Source organism: Labrus mixtus, chromosome 1, assembly GCF_963584025.1.
Source record: "Labrus mixtus chromosome 1, fLabMix1.1, whole genome shotgun sequence".
NCBI classification, from domain to species: domain Eukaryota; kingdom Metazoa; phylum Chordata; class Actinopteri; order Labriformes; family Labridae; genus Labrus; species Labrus mixtus.
In genome coordinates, this window is record NC_083612.1 from 35,618,086 (window position 1) to 35,637,423 (window position 19,338).

Genomic DNA, 19,338 nt, shown 5'->3' on the forward strand with positions numbered 1-19,338 from the left:
TACACAAGGAAGTAGCCTATTTCCTTATTAGTGAAACCTTTACTAAAGTAGGCTATAACAAGATGCTCCACGTTTGTCATTTTCGAGCCTAGGCGGCTGCTGCTCTTCTGATATAGACTAAAATAACGACATTAATCTCATAAATGTAGGACTTTATTCTCGTAAAACAAGAAGTTCTCCTTTCATCATTTTCTCACAGGCTGATCTCAAACTTGTAAATTTTCGGAATGATCTGGTAAATTTACGATTTTATACTCGTAAATTTATGAATTGAATCCCGAAATTTTAGATTTTATTTTCTTTAACGTGGCCCTTATCCTCCGTTGTACATTATAACATCTGGTAACATTATACTTTTCTGTGGTGAATACTTGGTAAATTAAAATGTATCATTCATTTTCTGTCTTCTTTTTTCCTAGACTACTGCAGTCCTGATGTAAGGAGTTTGAACCATACCCACGGTTTCAGTTCCAGATCCATGATACACACACCCAGCAAAGTCATGGCTGTAAGTACCTCCTCCCAGCACTATATTACTGTGTTATACTTTTTAGACAACCTTTTAAAGCGCTGTCCAGTGCAGATAATTGAAAGAAAGATTCCTTAAATCTCATTGGGTGTTCGTGTATGATTAAGTGCGGACATACTATGAAAACATAATGATAATTAGTAGATAAAAAACGGGGAAAATAATAATTCTAGCCATAAATCACCTTAGTCAGTGAGGCTAAGGTCGCTTTCACATATAGCCTAAAGATCGGTGGACTTTTCATTTGGTTCGGTTTGCTTTCAGACTGTACTCTGTCAAGCGCACCAAAGCAAATTTCAAATTCTGTGTACCATAGCCACACGCTACTTAAAAACGGCAGCAAACACAGAAACGCTGCAATTTGCAGTGTGTTTGTTTCTTTTGCAGCACGTTTGTTTCTCTGCAGCACGTTTGTTTCTTTTGCAGTGTGTTTGTTTCTCTGCAGCACGTTTGTTTCTTTTGCAGTGTGTTTGTTTCTTTTGCAGCACGTTTGTTTCTCTGCAGCACGTTTGTTTCTTTGCAGTGTGTTTGTTTCTTCTGCAGTGTGTTTGTGTCTTTGCAGTGTGTTTGTTTCTTTGCAGTGTGTTTGTGTCTTTTGCAGCATGTTTGTTTCTTTGCAGCTCGTTTGTGTCTTTGCAGTGTGTTTGTTTCTTTGCAGCACGTTTGTTTCTTTGCAGCACGTTTGTTCCTTTGCAGTGTGTTTGTTTCTTTGCAGTGTGTTTGTTTCTTTTGCAGTGTGTTTGTTTCTTTGCAGTGTGTTTGTGTCTTTGCAGTGTGTTTGTTTCTTTGCAGTGTGTTTGTTTCTTTGCAGTGTGTTTGTTTCTTTGCAGTGTGTTTGTTTCTTTGCAGTGTGTTTGTTTCTTTTGCAGCACGTTTGTTTCTTTGCAGTGTGTTTGTGTCTTTGCAGTGTGTTTGTTTCTTTGCAGCACGTTTGTTTCTTTGCAGTGTGTTTGTTTCTTTGCAGCACGTTTGTTTCTTTGCAGTGTGTTTGTTTCTTTTGCAGTGTGTTTGTTTCTTTGCAGTGTGTTTGTTTCTTTGCAGCACGTTTGTTTCTTTGCAGTGTGTTTGTTTCTTTGCAGCACGTTTGTTTCTTTGCAGCACGTTTGTTTCTTTGCAGTGTGTTTGTTTCTTTGCAGTGTGTTTGTTTCTTTGCAGTGTGTTTGTTTCTTTGCAGCACGTTTGTTTCTTTGCAGTGTGTTTGTTTCTTTGCAGCACGTTTGTTTCTTTGCAGTGTGTTTGTTTCTTTGCAGTGTGTTTGTTTCTTTGCAGCACGTTTGTTTCTTTGCAGTGTGTTTGTTTCTTTGCAGTGTGTTTGTTTCTTTGCAGTGTGTTTGTTTCTTTGCAGTGTGTTTGTTTCTTTGCAGTGTGTTTGTTTCTTTTGCAGCACGTTTGTTTCTTTGCAGCACGTTTGTTTCTTTGCAGTGTGTTTGTTTCTTTGCAGTGTGTTTGTTTCTTTGCAGTGTGTTTGTTTCTTTTGCAGCACGTTTGTTTCTTTGCAGCATGTTTGTTTCTTTGCAGTGTGTTTGTTTCTTTTGCAGCGCGTTTGTGTCTTTGCAGTGTGTTTGTTTCTTTTGCAGCGTGTTTGTGTCTTTGCAGCGCGTTTGTGTCTTTGCACTTGTTGTGGTAGTTTGCATTTGCTTTTGAATGTGCAGCGTTTCTATATATGCTGCGCCTTTTTATCTAAATGTATGTCGTTTCATCAGTTGATGAGCGTTTGACCCCTACCGGCCACCGTAACACGCCACTAGTTGGGGCTGTAGTTGCATTCATGTGGTGTCGGACACATCTAAAAAACGAGTTTCCAAGTTGGAAAATGTACAAAAACGCCTGCCCAAGTCGGAACAACAAGTCAGAAATTGGGGAAAGAATTAAGTGCTGGAATTGCTGACATATTCGTCCCCATTTTTAAGCGAACCAGAGTGCAGTTCTTTGGTCCGCACCAGGGTTCATTTGAGCATTCACACCACCCCAAACCAAACAAACAGTGTTGTCGTTTGCTAAAAATGAGTCAAGGTTCAACATGGAGCGCAGAGGAGACACACTGTCTCCTGGATATTTGGGCAGAAGACCGCATCATAAAACCGACGTTGTATCAAACGCTCTTGCTGCTCAAATTGTTCTACAAACATTTGAAATTGTATGAACCAAATCAATACCATCAATATCAATACAACAAGTGCATATATTTACAAACAAACAACAGATGAAGAATGTCAGAGACAACAGACCAATCAGGGGCCCGTTTCAGTAAGCAGGTTTTGTGTAAACTCTGAGTCAGTTAACCCTAAAATGAGGGAAACTCTGGGTTATCCGTTTCAGCGGGGGAGGTCACTCAAACCCGAGAAAGAGGGGTAACTCCAGCCCGTTTCAGAGGGAGAGGTTACTTTACCTCTGAGTCAGTTACTATGGTAACTGAGTCTGTGAACCTAACCTGGTCGGGAGCAGGCTGACTCCGCCCTCTTTCAGAGCCAGAAACGCCATTTCATTTCCTCATTCTTTCATTCAGTCCTTATCACGCCGTGTTAGTGAAGATTCAAAGTTTGTCAGAATAAAAATCCAGGTTGTTTTAATATGATATGTTAGGGTGGCAATACTACAGCGTATAAGACAAACTATTTTATCAAACATGGCGTCTTTTAGTCGAGCCTCGGTATGAAGGAGCTGCATTACTCCTCAGGGAATTAGAGTCTACATTAAATGTTAATTTAATAGGGTTAATTAATAAACTAAACGGGATAAAGGTGAAAGGACATTTAGCCTATGTGTGTGAATACAGCTTTATGTTGAGGATAAAGTTAATGCACATTCAAATAGACTGTGAATGAAGTTAACTTTAAATCTATATGAGCCTATTATGTTCTTATATTTCATTTTGAGCTGTTTTAAAGTCTCCTTTTTTTCTGCTGGATTACATCTTAATGAAAATAAATTGTAGGTTTAATAGCCTACAATTCCACCAGATTTGACCTGCAATAGGCCTATAATAATTCTGATTAAATATTAAATGAATAGACTTCATTACACGCTGACGCGAACAGCTGCTTTCTCTTACATCACTTCTCTCTCCTCTGCAGCAGTGTTCCTTTTTTTCCTTCTTAAAACCTGTTCATATTCTGCGTATGTCCGCATGAAGACAATGATGTTTTTTATTCAGAGTTACTACTATAAAGGTTTAACAGCCTGGTGGCAAAGGGGATGAAATATTTGGATTAGTGGTTTGATTAGAGACGAGGAGGGGTGAGTTCATCCTGTTAGGATTCAGTCAACAAGTCACTGAGACAATTCACATTTTAAAAACTTTTCCAGACTTTAGGATGGATTGGAAAGAGGCATGTGTCTGTAGTGGACCAACTCAAGAAAAAAAAATTCCAACTGCATTTAAAAAAAAAGAAAAAAGAAGTGAATTCAATTTGTCATGATGAAATATTCTGTCTTTCTCAGAAACAAATATTTACTACTAGATACATTGCTATAATTCCAATACATTTTTCTTGGAGTACATATTAAAAGTTTCACACTGTCAATGCCATTATCTGTTACATTATGAATTTAGTAATGTCAAACAAGTAGTGTAAATAAATGACTAAAGCATCTTGGATTTGGAAGTCATTCATAACGGCAGCGTGTCACAGCTTCACTCCCGTGTTTAGTCCCTCGCGGCACTCTTTTTTTGACGACCTGCAAAGACTGATATAGCCATAATAAATAGTATTTGCACACTGTTCATTTAGCCCATGTGTGAGTAGTTAGTGTTAGTCATGTTTTTGGGCCCAGCATTGTGCTGTATAATGGAGTTTATGTTGATTGGTTAAGTGACTATAAAAACTACAGCAAGTTGGGAGATAATCATTTATGAAAAGCTACTGATTGTTGTCACACGCAACCTCCAGCTGATAGCTGCAAGGTTATAAAGACAAAGTGAAACTAAATATTTTTACATATCAACACTTGAGATTTCATTTCTGTGTGAAAAGTCAAACAAGACTTGTTTTAAAAATATTTTATCATTTGTAAAGTAGAGTGCTATCACTTCAAATTTATCATTGTGGTGAAGTTAGTTTCAGGTTGGGCAGGAGTGATGACCATCAAATTTCATCAACTACCCATTTTGCAGGAGCTGCTGATTAAATGTTTTCTCATTGTGTTCAAACGTGTAATCATAAGACTTCTGAGTAAAGCACAACACTCTGTACAAGGGGCAGTAACCAAGGATTAAGGGGCAGTAATCAAGGATCAAGGGGCAGTAATCAAGGATCAAGGGGCAGTAATCAAGGATTAAGGGGCAGTAATCAAGGATTAAGGGGCAGTAATCTATTTAAACCATGACCATACATTATATCAATCTGAGATGCATGCATGCTAAATAGTGGGGTCATCCATACTGTAATCAGTTGGACCACTAGTGGTTGATGTTGGCAAGCCCTAGGTCACTATTAATTACAATTCAGTTTTTTTTTTTTTTTTTTTACCACTTCTTGTCAAATCAGTTTTTTTGAAAAGGTATTTATTTTTCATTATGCTTAGTTTCTGTTAACAGTTTCTCGCTTTTCCAACGACCTTGCAGGTTCCCACAGTAAGCCTGTGCACTTCAGCTTCTTCTTGCTCTGCTGTGGAAATGAGTTCTAATGAAAGAAAAAAAGATTCCAGTGCAATCCAATGCAGCATCCAGAATTACCAGTCACACAGCCGGAACAGACGCTCTAAATCGCTGTGTCAGACAGATCAGAGGGCACTTCCTCTTACTTTGTTGGTTCCTCCAGAGAAAGTCTACTTCCCGATCACTGCAAATTCTCCTGGCACCCTTCGGCGTTGCCTCAGTGGGACACTAAGCAAAGAAGAGCCTCCAAGTCAGTACATCTACAAAGGCCCTTCACATCGTACCATCAGCCGTATTACCAACCGACAGCAGCACTACCATCAGCAAAGCTCTGCCACTGGCCATGAGGGCTGGGTTGGGTCTGGCCGGGGGGTCACCATGGCTGGTGAAGGCTGGGGGACACAGGGGCAGCAGGATGTGTACAGGGACAACCATGTCATTGGAACAGGGCAGTACCAAGCCAACCTGAACCTACACAGGGCTGCTTCACTCCACAGTCTAAAGAGTGCTGGGAAAGTATTGGATATTTCGGATGGGGCATCGGTTCACAGCAACGATGCACTTGAAGAGTGAGACATAATATTGATTTATTTTTCTTGCTTATTTGTGGAGTGTATTTTGCTGTATGATAATTTTTTGACATGGAAATCTTTTGCAGAAGAAAAGTGAGAGGAGGATGAATTGTTACTTCACATAAAAAGTGCTTGGTTTCAGCACTACTATGATAATAGCTTTAACATTCACTGTTGGTCACAGCACCTATTATATTTACATCTATTTACACATATTATTATGTGTGTGCATGTGTGCAGAATGCAGGTTCTGGACATGGCTACAGCTGTCAGATATCTCTCTGAGGAAGATGCTGCTTTGCAAGTTCTTGGAGCTGCATACATACAACACCAATGTTACCATAGCAACATTGCCAAAAACCAGGTAACAACAGCTGAAAATGTTTTGTGTTTGGTCACAGGTCTCTTATATTGCTGTATTCATCTATCTGATTTTCCATTAGTTCTATTTTTTTACTAGGCCTGTTTTTTATTTACACCAACTGTGTATTTTCATCTAGACATGTCTCTCTCTCCCAGGTCCATGCTCTTCATGGTGTTCCAGCTCTTGTTCAGCTATTCTCTAGTGACAACCAAGAAGTGCAGCGTTTTGCCACTGGTGCCATGCGAAACCTAATCTTCGAGAACACTGACAACAAGTCAGCACTTGTCAATGCAGGTGGCGTGATGCGTCTTGTAAGCATCCTGAATAAACCTGATGAGGAATTACGAAAGACCATTACAGGTAATAGTTGTGCAAACAGAATGACTTTAGCCCTTTCAATATGTAAATTTCCAAGCAAGCATATGTACCAGGTTGTAATTGAGCAACATCATCCAGTCATAATCACTGATTTATATTTTTCTATGGTTTACTTGATGAAACAACTGACATATCAGGATAACAAAATACAATTTCATTGTGGCTGCAGGTGTACTGTGGAATCTGTCCTCAAGAGATAATCTGAAGGAGAAGCTGTCCAATGAGGCTTTAACAGAGCTTACAGAAAAAGTACTGATTCCTTTGTGCAGCAGCATGCCGTTAAGCACATCTGAGAGAGAGATATTCAACAACACAACAGGCTGCCTCAGGTGACACCCTTAACCCAGGAGCCAAACACTGGTGGTTTGCTTGTGCTGGTGTGCGGTAGCTTGCAATGTAGGTTACGCAGTAAACTTACACGCTAACCCTGTGAGTGTGCACTTATGGTACGTATGGTGGTGCTATACCCAGGAGGCGCAGCCCAGTTTGAATGTTGTGTTTACAATGAAACAGTCTGCAATGAACATTTCTAGTACCATTTTCTACCTTTAATTATTTGCTGAGACTGAATATTTAGACTATTCTGAGATCTCAGACTGAATCAACTGTAAGAAATATAAGAGAGGGTTATAAAAGTATGCCCTCAGACAAATCCACATCAAAACATTTGATTTATATTTTGCAAGACCTACTTTACCTGTTTACACAGATCAATCTAACAACTTACTTTAAAAAGCCCAATACATCTCAAGCATGGTATCTTTTAGTAAATAGGGGTTGTATAATTCCAGGTGATATGGCATATACACACAGGATTATAAAGGACACAAAAAATCATTATTTCACTTTTTTTTATCTCTACAGTTTTTATTTTTGAAAATTGCTTCCAACTATAGCCTCGTTGTTACACTTTGAGTCTTCTGGATAAAATTACATTTATAATCACAGTCATTAACTGTAACTGGCATTGGTTTGGAGATACAAGCCAGAACAAGAGTAAGAGATACCAGCCATAAAAATGGTTACCTCTACTGTTAATAGAAAACCACTGTGATTTATGGAACACCTTCTTTATTTATACTTGACACTTAAAGGTATAATTTGATTATTTATTTAAGCTGACTTCATAAAATGCAACTTTAATTAAATATACAATTTAAAGTGCTGCTCTGTTAGTACAGTACAGACTTTTTTCTTGATCATATTCTAATTCTTCATTTTAGTTTCAGATGGACTGAAGCACATGCAAGTGTAGTAAACTCCAAAATGCTTTATTGTTCAATATGGTTAGGAGGCTAATAAATGGATTCAAGAAATCGACATAAAGTTTATAAAATGCGTTTATCATTTCAAACAGACACTTGTGTTGTATTGATTATCAAAAGCTTAGCCTGTTTGCAATATCTCTATACGTTTATTGTATATAGGAACTTAAGCTCTGTGAGTGAAAGAACAAGACGGACGATGAGGGATATGCCAGGCCTGGTGGACTCGTTGGTGTCCTACATCAAACAAGAGGAGACAGTCGATGACAAGGTAACTCTGCCCTGCACTGCCACAATGTGTTACATCTTTACATACTGTCAATAATGGATATGATTTACCCAACTCCCTATCCACCTCTAAGAAAAAAACACTGAATGATATTGATGCTTCTGATAATGTGATGAAGATATCGAAAAATGAAAACATTGATGAAGAATTTATGATGATTTCATCAAGTGGCAGCTGATGCCTACGACATTACTCTTCTCTAATCGAAGAAAAGAAAAACAATCCTCGTAGAGATAGCCACGAACATCAGATTCGAGCACAAGACCTTCAAAATCCCCTTCATCCATATCAGTTTGAAGTTGAAACATACATTTTTCGCCATTATCAGCTTTCTCCATAGAGCCTGTTAGCATAGCTTCCAAACAATATGGCGGACGTTGGAAATACAAAGATTTCCCGTCTCAGGGGAAAATGATGACAAAACCTCAGCCCTCCATCTTTTTAATGAATTGTCAAACATTGCACAGGAGGTGTGAGCTGTTTCCTCTGTGGCACGGGCGCTCAGGCGCGACACTCTTGCCATTGTTGTGCACCAGACAGAGGGAGTTAGGGCTTTAGAGGGAGGAGACGAGAGCATTATGAAGAGGAGCGCACCAGAGGACACGAGCTGGGGGAGAGACGCGTAAACCGAGAAAAAGGAAATCCCCTGTTTAAAATATAATGTTGGTGAAAAGAGGGAAATAGGAAGACATAAATGTCAATGTTGAAATTCTTTAGAAGGCAGAGGATGTGAATGTTCAGTTTTGTTTGGCTATAAATAGGTAAGATTAATTTAATCATGGTGTTTCCTGCTGTCACTCCAAACATATTAACATGTGTGGGGAATAAAGCGATCTGTATGCCTTCTTTTGTTGAGCCTATGTCTCCTCCTAACTTCAATAACAGCAGTCTGTTGTGTGTAACACTGGTCTCCTGGGTTAGCACGTTCCTTTCAGAGGTGTTAAATTCAGACACCGTCACAATCACCTCAGTTTTTATTATTCTTGGTAAATCACAATGCGTGTACTAACTTAACTTGTTTACATTTTCTCCTCCCAGTATTTTGCACGTTAGGGCAGAAACGCCCCATATTGAATATTCATTAAAGGCTTTCTATGTGATTTTTCACACTTAAATATAATATAAATCAAGTATCTCCTCTGAAAATAACTCTGTGAGTCATGACTGTCTACAATGGGTGTAACACCCGAGTCCCACTGTCTGTGATGTTTTCAGAGTCCTATCTTCACTTTGTTTACATCGCCTGGACGGCCGGCTGACTCCTCCCCTCGTGTATAAAAGTTGTTTAATTGAGGGACTAGAGAAAAGAAGAATAACATACTGTACTCACTGCTTAACTGTGTTTCTAGATCACACTCATTTCAGGTAAATTTACATGCAGTGTGAAGATACAAGCATAATAAAGATCGCTAGCATTAGCATGCTAACCCACAATGCACCGCAAGTTGTTTTGGTTTCATGCTGGTGCTCAAGGGCGACATCTGCTGGATCAAAAAATCGCATATAAAGCCTTTAAGTCAAACATACTAAATGGTAAATGCGTGTTGTTTTGCTCATATGAAAGATTCAATCCTCACTACGCGCTGTTAGTAGATCAGATAACACTTCTTTTATGGGTGGTATCAAGTTTGCACAAGTTTTAAGACACGCAAACCTTTAGTAAATTAGACCCATAGTGTACTATTGGAGGTTGAGCCTTCAGTCATCAGGCCCCTCTCCTTTGGAATCACACCATTCAGGGTCTGGGAGGCACCTGTACTTTTAGGAATAGACTTTAAACTTTCCTTTTTGATAAAGCTAACGACCCAGTTGTTTAATCTGTTTTATGTGGATTCCATTGCAATAGTATTTCCAGAATCACAGAATCTTGCCTCACACTTAATGTTAATATTTTTATATAAGGAAAAATGGATTTCAACCAGATATCAGTGTAAATGGTGAAAGGCAGACAGTCTTTTAAGAAACACGTGAAACAACTATGTAACACTATAAAATTTAACCTAAGGAACTTCAGGTTTATCCGAAACCAGTTACCCATTAATGCAGCAAAGCTATATGGACACTCAATGATTTTCTCACACATGTCATATTGTATCACAAGCTGGTCGCAAGCAGGTAAAACAACACTCGCCCCTCTCAAAACCCTGTACAAGCAAATACTCAAGGCACTGGACAAAAAGCCAACAAGTTACCACTACTGTAACATCATTCAGAGGTATAACCTCCTAACCTTTGACAATGTTGTGGGTCTTGCTGATGCTTGTCTAGTGTATAAAGTTATTAATGGTCTGGCTCCTTCCCCACTAAAAGAGTTCATATCATCGCGGGCAGATGGAGGAAGAACAACAGAGGGGATTGTGTTATACAGCACAGATCCTCTGAGTTTGGCAAATCAGCCGTCTCTATTAGAGCTACACACTTTTGGAACTCCATACCGGCTAAAATCAGAGAGTGCCGTAGCTTTGCTGAATTTAAACTTAAAATCAAATCATGGCTCAAATCAACTCAATCATGTCCTCTTCACACATAAACACTTTTTCATGAACTATGTTTGATAATGTTGTAATGTATTGATACAGTATGTTATTATGGCTTTGTTGTTGTGCTGTATTGGAGATATATGTTGCGGTATAGCTGTTTTTTTTAGTGTAGTTTTTAAAGTCAAGTGCTCTTAGCCTATGACTGTTTTAATATAATGTATGAATTTCACTGTGGACCAGTGTAATGCCATTGTTCAGTGGTTGTGTACTGTCTTACTGTTGTGATGATGTTGTTAGTGTATGTTTTGTTTCTTCACAGAGATGTTGTCTCTGTCTCCTGCCCAGGGACTACAGATGGAAATTATCTTATAGCTAACTCTGGTACAGCTAATTGGCTGTACACTGTCCCTGTCAAAATAAACAAACAAATAAAAAAATATATGTATTACCATAATGGTTATCTTTATAAGTGATGTAAAAAACGTTCATGAAATAATTAATTTGGACAGCACTGTTAATAGCTATGAGGAAATATTGAAGGCTTAAATAATTGTGTGTTTTTGCCCAAAATGATGGACTTGAGAGATTAGAATAAGAGAGCTTTCTTGACTGGCTGATAGTTGAAAATAACCTAACAATTCAAAATTGTAAGGCAAAGGCAACTCCCTGACTCATTTTTCTCATCTAGCCAATGTGGCAACACATTCCGGGGCATTATTCAGCAAATGGGATGTATTAACAATCAACAGGATTTGGAAAATTGTTATGATATATGCTGGGTAGTGGTTGGAAATAATTTCATAAATGCACAAAGGAATCTTAATAGGCATAATGAATTTAGAAATTCTTCCAAACCCTATTGAAATCAAGAATTGCAGTTAGTATGAACAGCAGAGAAACACTTTAAAAGATGAAAGAAAATAAATCTGACTGAGCATAGAATTTAAGGAAGCACATATCAGATTTGAAGGAAATGATTAGCTCAAGGGGGTAATATAATCTCAAATAAAGCTGATGAAAATAATGGTAATAGTTTTTCAAATGTGAAGAAAAGTGATGTATCAATGCAAACTGAAAAAATATCCTAGAATTGACAAAAATTCAGATGAAGTGTTGATGAAGTTGTGTAGCATACATGATTTATTTCTTGTTTTGGTTACGGCATTTTCCCAACACAGTGACACAAGACCATAATTAAACATTTGTCCAAGGATACCACTAAACTTCAGGGGTTTTTACCTCTGGACCAAAGAGTTAAAATCTGTTTCTTATTTGAATAATATGTCACTCACATATCACAAGAGAAAACTCTGTGATATTCAGGAGATTAAGAGGGAAATGGTTCCATCAATATATTCCGTTAACCAAAACTACAACTACTTATTGTCTCCTAAAAATAGTTCCAGTGTCGAGATAATTTAATCAAAAGACATACTGTAGCTCCCTCTGTGCATATAAATTCATATTCAGGATCATAAGCATTAACTTTACAGAACGGCAGGTTTAATGCCTCTCCAGAGGAGGACAGAGTTTGTTTGTTGTGTGACAGAAATGTAAAAGGATCTTGCACCTTTACAATTACTAGTAATGACTTGACTGCAAATGTTTTTCTGGTGTCCCTGAGGGTTGGGCACTTTGTGTGCATGCCACATAGATAAAATACAATTAATCAATCATGTGTAGAGTGAATTGATCATTGTCATCAGCTTTACTAAGATGACAAGGTAACTTGGCTGTATTTGTTGTTGCTTTCAGGGGAGCTTTGAGATCCTATTTTATATTACTAATTCAGGGATTGAGTTTACGTCTTTCCCTTATATGAAAGAGATATTAAACACTTAAAGGTCTTAGTCATTCAGTTGTTTCAGCATCCTTCTAAGTTAGCTACTTATAAATGCTTTCAGTTTAACTGTCTACTTGTCAACTTGTTCTGTCTTTTTCTGTGTTTAGGGTTTGGAGAATTCATTATGTGTGATGAGGAATCTGTCCTACCAGTTGTACATGGAACTTCCCTCGTCTGTCCGATTCCGCCTTGAAGGTCGCGAGGCGGCCTCCAGGGACAATGAGGCCATAGGCTGCTTTACTGTGTATAGCAAAAAAAACACAAAGGTAAATGTAATCACTATCATTAACTTGTATGTAATGACAACAAGTAACAACAAATAAGATTTTGGAGATCTAAATCCTGGCACATTCTTTTTTTTAATTCAGAGTTTAATCCTCTTTCAATTTAGCAGCCAGCAACCTAACCCACAGCTGCCATATACTTTTGAATCTTTTGTTCATCAACAGCAAACAGCTGGTTTCAGCTTGTTACAATGTACCTATTCTGCCCAGCACAGAAGAACAGACAGAAAACAGTATAGTTAAAGCAGCTAGAGAGGTAGTTATTTATCTCAAGGAGAAAAGCTCAAAACAGAGCTCATAGGAGACTAACTTCTGCTAGATTTCTTATTCCTTCACAAAAGTCTATTTTAAACAGCCCAGCTTATCTTGCCTCTACGGAAGCGATTTCAGCAATTCTACGATTCACTTACACACAAGCAAGGATATAGAAGGTATATATATATAGAAAGATATAGGAGGAAACAATGTCAGTAAAAGGAAACTAATAGCTTTCATTTGGACCGGACACAGGTGCTGACGGGCAGTGCACTGAGGCAAAGCACAACATTAACAGCTGTTCTTTAGAGTTCTAATCAGCATCAAAACTGTCCTCAATAATGTCATTGTCATTATCGAACAAAAACAGTCATCATCATATTCATCAAAAATCGTCATCGTCATAATCAATATCATTAGCAGCAGATATGAGAAACCCAGAGGAAGTCCAGGCTATACGGTGTGGTCTACTCTAAAATTAGAAAAGAAGGCAGCGACCTTTTTTCTACTAAGATGGTCCACTCTTATATGTTCATTGGTACCAGTTTAAAATCAGTAGACCTGCTTGGGGAATGTCTCCGACAGGCCCTTGTTGAACTTAGTTGAAGATTTCTGCTCTGTAAAGATAGCCTACAGAATAAATCCAATATTTGTGTTTATTTTTATTGAACCATGAAGTTCCCGATCCTAGGATTGGTTTTATTAACAGTTTGTGTAATCTAGATCCATCGGTTAGAGGAAACTGTCCTTGTAAATAAATGGTAAAATAGCCCTGTTCTAGTCTTTCGACCACTCAAAGCACTTGAATATTACATGTCACATTCATCAATTCATACTGATGACAGAGGATTTATAGGGCCAAAATGCCCAACAGCACTGTTTCGTTCACACACATTCACTTGCCACTGGCTGTGAAGCGGAAGAAATGAGGGGTTCAGTGACCACTTTGACATATAACTCCTGGAGCGGGGATCGCCAAACCTTCTGGTTGAGAGACTGAGATAAATAAGGGGGTCTGTGACTCAGTGGAGTACCCCAACTTGCCCCGGAGGCATAGCCTTTGGTGTATAAATGTATTAAATAATAATAGTGATGGATGGAACCACCATCAGTGAATCAGTGTAATGAATGTGTTTAAAAGGGTGAATTTGACATTTAGCGTTGAAGAGTGAAAAAAGAAAGAGCTATGTAAGTGAATGTATTCAATTCAATATAATCAACTCAACATGTCATTTTCTCTCTCCTTCACAACATGACCAGCTTAATCAGAGTCCCTTCATCATGTCTGAAGTGTCTCAACAGCCTAAGGGGTCTGAGTGGCTGTGGCATCCTAAGGTAGTGGTTCTTTACAAGTTTATCCTGCTAAACAGCAACAGTAATTCAGCCATCCGTGAGGCTGCCATAGGAGCCCTGCAAAATGTCACTGCAGGAGAGACCCGGGTAAGAGCTCACAGGCCATACAAATATAAAAAAAGCTGTGTGCATTTTTCAGTAGTACTCCTGGTAAATGGTAAATTGACTCATTGAATCTATTCCCTTCTTTGCCAGTGGTCATCAGTGCTGAGCTGTGTGATAATGGACCAGGAGAGGATGCTGCCCCTCCTGCTAGATCTGTTGGACACCCACAGTGAAACTGAACTGAGGTCTCTGACTGGCCTGCTAAGAAATCTGGCCAAACACTACTCTGACAAAGACATAGGTATGATGCAAATTAAGAATGCTGAAGATGTTGTTTATGAAACATTTATAGTCAAGCTCTTTCCTTATTTATAAGTTGACAGCCCCTCTCTACGGTTCTCTCTGACTTCTGTATTACTTTGTCATAGTCCTACATTGAGGTCTCCAAGCTCTGTTGGGTTTTGTTGAGGAACCACTATTTGTTTCATTGTAATTGTTATGGGAGAGATCTAACAAAATAGACCATAGTTACTAACTCATACAGCTACACATGCAGTTTATCACCTTAAAGACTAAAGTAGCTTATCTATTGTTTGAGCAATCTATGTGTTCCTCTTTGACCCAGTCTGTCTAGCTAATCTGTAGAGGTATGCAATCTATTCGGATAGGCCCCCTTTTCATCCCGTACATTGAAAACAGCTGAAATTAAGGCATTTTGCCCAAGAAGTGCAAAATTATTGTTGCTCAAAAAATAGGTATGTGCAATAAAGAAAAGTTTTTTATACTTTTTTCGCTGAGTTGCAAAACTCTGGGGCCCTGAAGTAGTGTTAATGATTCCACTTGGCACTAATTGCGATCATGTTCGATAATTTATTATATATATATCATGGCATGCCGTATAGGAAATTAAAATATATATATGTTACAACCATGATGTATGAATATTTTGAACGAAAGTCTTAATATATTGAATGAAACTTTGAATATATTGAATGAAACTTTGAATATATTGAATGAAACTTTGAATATATTGAATGGAAGGCTGAATATATTGAATAGAAGTCTGTAATGTTTGTTCAGCAGACATCTCCATAAGAGACTCAAAAATTCCCTCTAGAATGATGCTGTTACGGTTTGGTGTGTAAAACAAGGGAGGTGGACCCAAGTGCAGAATAACCAAAAATATTTAATTAAACAAAAAGGCCAACGGCAACAAAAACTTAATTACAAAAGTTTAACAAAAAACACAGGGATCACAAACAGGGAGCCACAGAGGAGCACGAGCAAAAACTGACATCCAAACAAACGACATCCAAACTACATACAACACTGGCAACTTACAACAATGAACTGACACGGAAGGGAAGACACACAGAGACTAAATAGACACAGGGTAGCCAGACACAGGTGAGACTAACAAGACACAGGTGAGACTAACAAGACACAGGTGAGGACAATCAGGGCAATCACACTGGGAAACACACAGAGGCAGGAATACAAGAAACACAGAGGACAAACTAAATCATGAAACATTAAAGACACACAGAATTCAAGACTCTAACGAAACACACTAGAACACAGAGATACACGAGGATAATAAATGACAAAATAAAACAGAAAACACTGAAGACAAAACTAGGAAACACACAATGGAAAAACCAGCAACACTAGGGAACATACTCAGCAATGTTTTGTTGAACATTACTACTTATAAGCAGTGAAAATGTTCCAATAATTGACCTATGATCTTCAAGGTGACAGAATCTACATTAACCAAATTACATTAACCAAAATTATTCATATTAGTTTGAGTACGAACAACTGTTTTGAAGTTCAACAAAGGATTGGTATATTTCCTCTTATTTAATAAAAAAAAAAAAACGAAGCATATTCAGCAGGGTATCATTTTAATGACAACAATGAAACTGGTAGATAGAAAAAATCAGCTTCCATTCAATATATTCAGACTTTCATTCAGTATATTTAGACTAGCTTCAATATATTCAAACTTGCAATTAATATATTCAAAGTTTCATTTAATATATTCAGCCTTCCATTCAATTTATTCAGACGTAATGGTTGTTATATATATTTTGTAATTTCCTAAATGGCATGACATATACATATATATATATATACAAACCCCAGTTTTAATGAACCTGGGATGTTGCGTAAAACGTAAATGAAAACAGAATACCATTATTTGCAAATCCTTTTCAACCTAAACGCTTCATTTCACTCAGTTAGGAACCTTCCTAAACAAAAATGACAATTCGGACGCACCCCTAAGCATTTAAGTGGCGGCCATGATAAGAGCCGTTTGAATTCTCTAGAAGTAAAGGAAAGGTGGGTCAATGCTTCCTTTATAATCTCCTTTAGCAAAGGATACACTGGACATTTTAATTGTTACATTTATGTAAGATATACATATACAGAATGTTTTAAGCATACAAATGTACAACTGCACAAAGCATTCTTGACTGAATGAAATATGTTGAATAAAACATCATCTGGATAAAATTGTCTCTTATCCCTTCATCCCTTACATGATCTGTGTCCCTTTATGGTCATCGTTAATTTTCGTGGGGCAGCATTGTCTCATCTCCTTTTGTAAAGGATGGTCCAGTGTATCCTATGCTAAAGGAGGTTAAAGGAAGCAATGACCCACCTTTCCTTAACTTTTAGAGAATTTATCATGAATTGAAATGCTTCCGGGTCATTTCACTCAGTTAGGAACCTTCCTAAGCAAAAATGACAATTCGGACGTACCCAAGAGATACAGGTAAGTGAGTGCTTAAACTAGGAACCAACACTTATATTGTTATAAACACACACGTGTATTGCACTAATAATATATTGCACTGAGACACCTGACTACTTAACCAGACGGCAATCAATTAATTTTCTGCGGGTAATGTCATCTCTGTTTTGCAGGCAGCTGTCTATCAGATGTGGAGCACCTGGAGGACACACACTACACACAAACACTCAACCAAATAATGAACAATTTATAAGAAATCAGGCTAACTTATGCAAATGTCTGCTTCTTACTGTGCAAATATATGTTTTCTTTAAAGTGCAAAGGTGCATAAATAAAGTGTCCACAGCCTTTAAAGCCGTGCCTGACTAGTAACAAAGTACCTCTTTGTTACAAGGGGCAACATCAGCTGCCGTTATAGACATCTTCTTTTTCAGGTGTTATTTCAGCAACTCAATCCTGCACGTATTGCAACTGCATGGCTCCATAGTAAATGACGTGAAAAATAAGACAAAGCAGACCCTAAACTGTTTAACAATTGATTGTTTGGAAACCTTTCAAAGGCTGAAATTACTGCAATTCATCTCAAAATATGTCTGAAAGGTAACCCTCTTTCTTTGTCTTTGCAGCTAAGAACATGGTCAACATGCTTGTTTCCAAGCTGCCCAGTGATGGATTTCAAAAAGAGCCATCCAGTGAGGTGGTGATCAACATCTGTGGAGCCCTCAATCACCTCGTCACCTGCAGTTCATTGGCAGCCCATGAAATCTCGTACTTCAATGGCCTGCCAAAACTGGTGGGCATCAAGACATCACATGATACCAGGTAGGACTGACTTCCAGGGCAAACTTCAAATATCAGTATAGGTAAGGTAGAGCTGCTCTCCAAAGATTTAATGTTATATCAATGAAACCTGTTTCATTTCTATAACACATTTTCGTTATGCTCTTTTTCTTGCATTTCTGTTTTATATCCTCCTAAAATGTCGTCTTTGCCTCTAAATGTCCATTGCTGTGTTTTGATATAGCTATGGGAGTCTAAATGCTGCCAGGGCAGCCTCAACTGTCCTCTGCAACATGTTCCAGTATAACAAACTGCACAAAAACTACAAACTGGTAAGACCAACAGCTGCTCATACCAAGACACATAATCTCCAGATATTCTTAGCTGCATCAAAATAATAAGAGACACAGAACCTAAAACAACATTTTACTGTCAACACGGTAGTTTTGTCGCTGTGTTCGGGTGAGCACATGACCCTGGAGATTATATGAACAGCAGAGTATTTGGGTTTTATCCCGTTTGAACACCATCCTTTCCTGATTAGTCCACTTCCTCCCACACTCTGTAGTGAACACCTGCATCTTTTCAGTCTCTGGCCATGCCTTAACTCGGAATGCTTTGACCTTAAAGGGGCTATATGTAACTTTCAAAAATACTGCGTTTGTAGTGAGACCGCAGGCTGTTAGGTGAACTGCACCAGTAAACTGTTGCTCGTCATACGTGCTCGTACATACACAAAGGAGCGTCATCATCGGCCGTGAAACACTGGATATTTACTGACATAATGTTTACAGAGGAGGTAAGTGGTCATACACATGTGAAAGTCTGTGAAGGAGTCTGTGTGTCTGTATTCATTCTCCATCCTACAAACGACAGTCTCTGCAGGCACTGGCTGAGAGCAGGAGTGTGAGATGAGTTTGATAGAAGTGTGTGGAAGACGGCCTCTGGCTGTGGAGTTGAAGACCGGGAGTGTGTGATGAGTTTGTACTGTTGATCTCTGTAAGCGGAGTGGAGTGAGGAGGACGTCGAGAACGCGCATAAAACGTCACTTCCTGGAGCTTTCGCGGAAAAACTCTATGCAGGATAGACAGTCTAACACAGATAGACAGTGAACATCTACTTTTTCACATCAGTTAACCGTTCGCTTATTAATGGGCGATAAAAAAGGATTTATACATTTAAAAAGTTACATATAGCCCCTTTAAAATTCAAGTTCTTTTTCTGCAGCTGGTAACAGTTAGATTGTAGAATTTCTTTACTTCTCTGCATTGGGGCACTCACACATATCATAAAAGGACATCTTTGGACAGTTTTTACTTGTTGCATCTTGTTTCCTCTTTCTTTTTTTTTAAATATGAAAAACCATTTGTGAGATTCAGATTCAGATTTTCAACAACTACACTACAGTGCATTAACAACAGATTATACGTAACATTTTAAATTTGTATGATGCAAAATGCCAACCTGTTGTTACAATAGTAACCAAAGGAGTCAATTTCCGTAAGTATAATAAAGATGTTCTCCATCCACAGGATTTATGATC

At 38.3% G+C, this 19,338-nt stretch overlaps 1 protein-coding gene across 1 annotated transcript in view; it reads left to right on the forward strand.

Annotated features, from left to right (window-relative positions):
• Nucleotides 1-19,338, forward strand: part of LOC132978076 (plakophilin-3-like) — a 32,891-nt gene that overhangs the window by 8,670 nt on the left and 4,883 nt on the right. Inside the window, exons 2-12 of the mRNA XM_061043092.1 lie at nucleotides 420-508; nucleotides 5,094-5,695; nucleotides 5,939-6,062; nucleotides 6,218-6,422; nucleotides 6,610-6,769; nucleotides 7,868-7,976; nucleotides 12,425-12,583; nucleotides 14,117-14,296; nucleotides 14,405-14,555; nucleotides 17,642-17,837; nucleotides 18,040-18,127. Of these exons, the coding sequence (XP_060899075.1) occupies nucleotides 420-508; nucleotides 5,094-5,695; nucleotides 5,939-6,062; nucleotides 6,218-6,422; nucleotides 6,610-6,769; nucleotides 7,868-7,976; nucleotides 12,425-12,583; nucleotides 14,117-14,296; nucleotides 14,405-14,555; nucleotides 17,642-17,837; nucleotides 18,040-18,127 (2,063 nt within the window). The remainder of the gene's footprint in view (nucleotides 1-419; nucleotides 509-5,093; nucleotides 5,696-5,938; nucleotides 6,063-6,217; nucleotides 6,423-6,609; nucleotides 6,770-7,867; nucleotides 7,977-12,424; nucleotides 12,584-14,116; nucleotides 14,297-14,404; nucleotides 14,556-17,641; nucleotides 17,838-18,039; nucleotides 18,128-19,338) is intronic.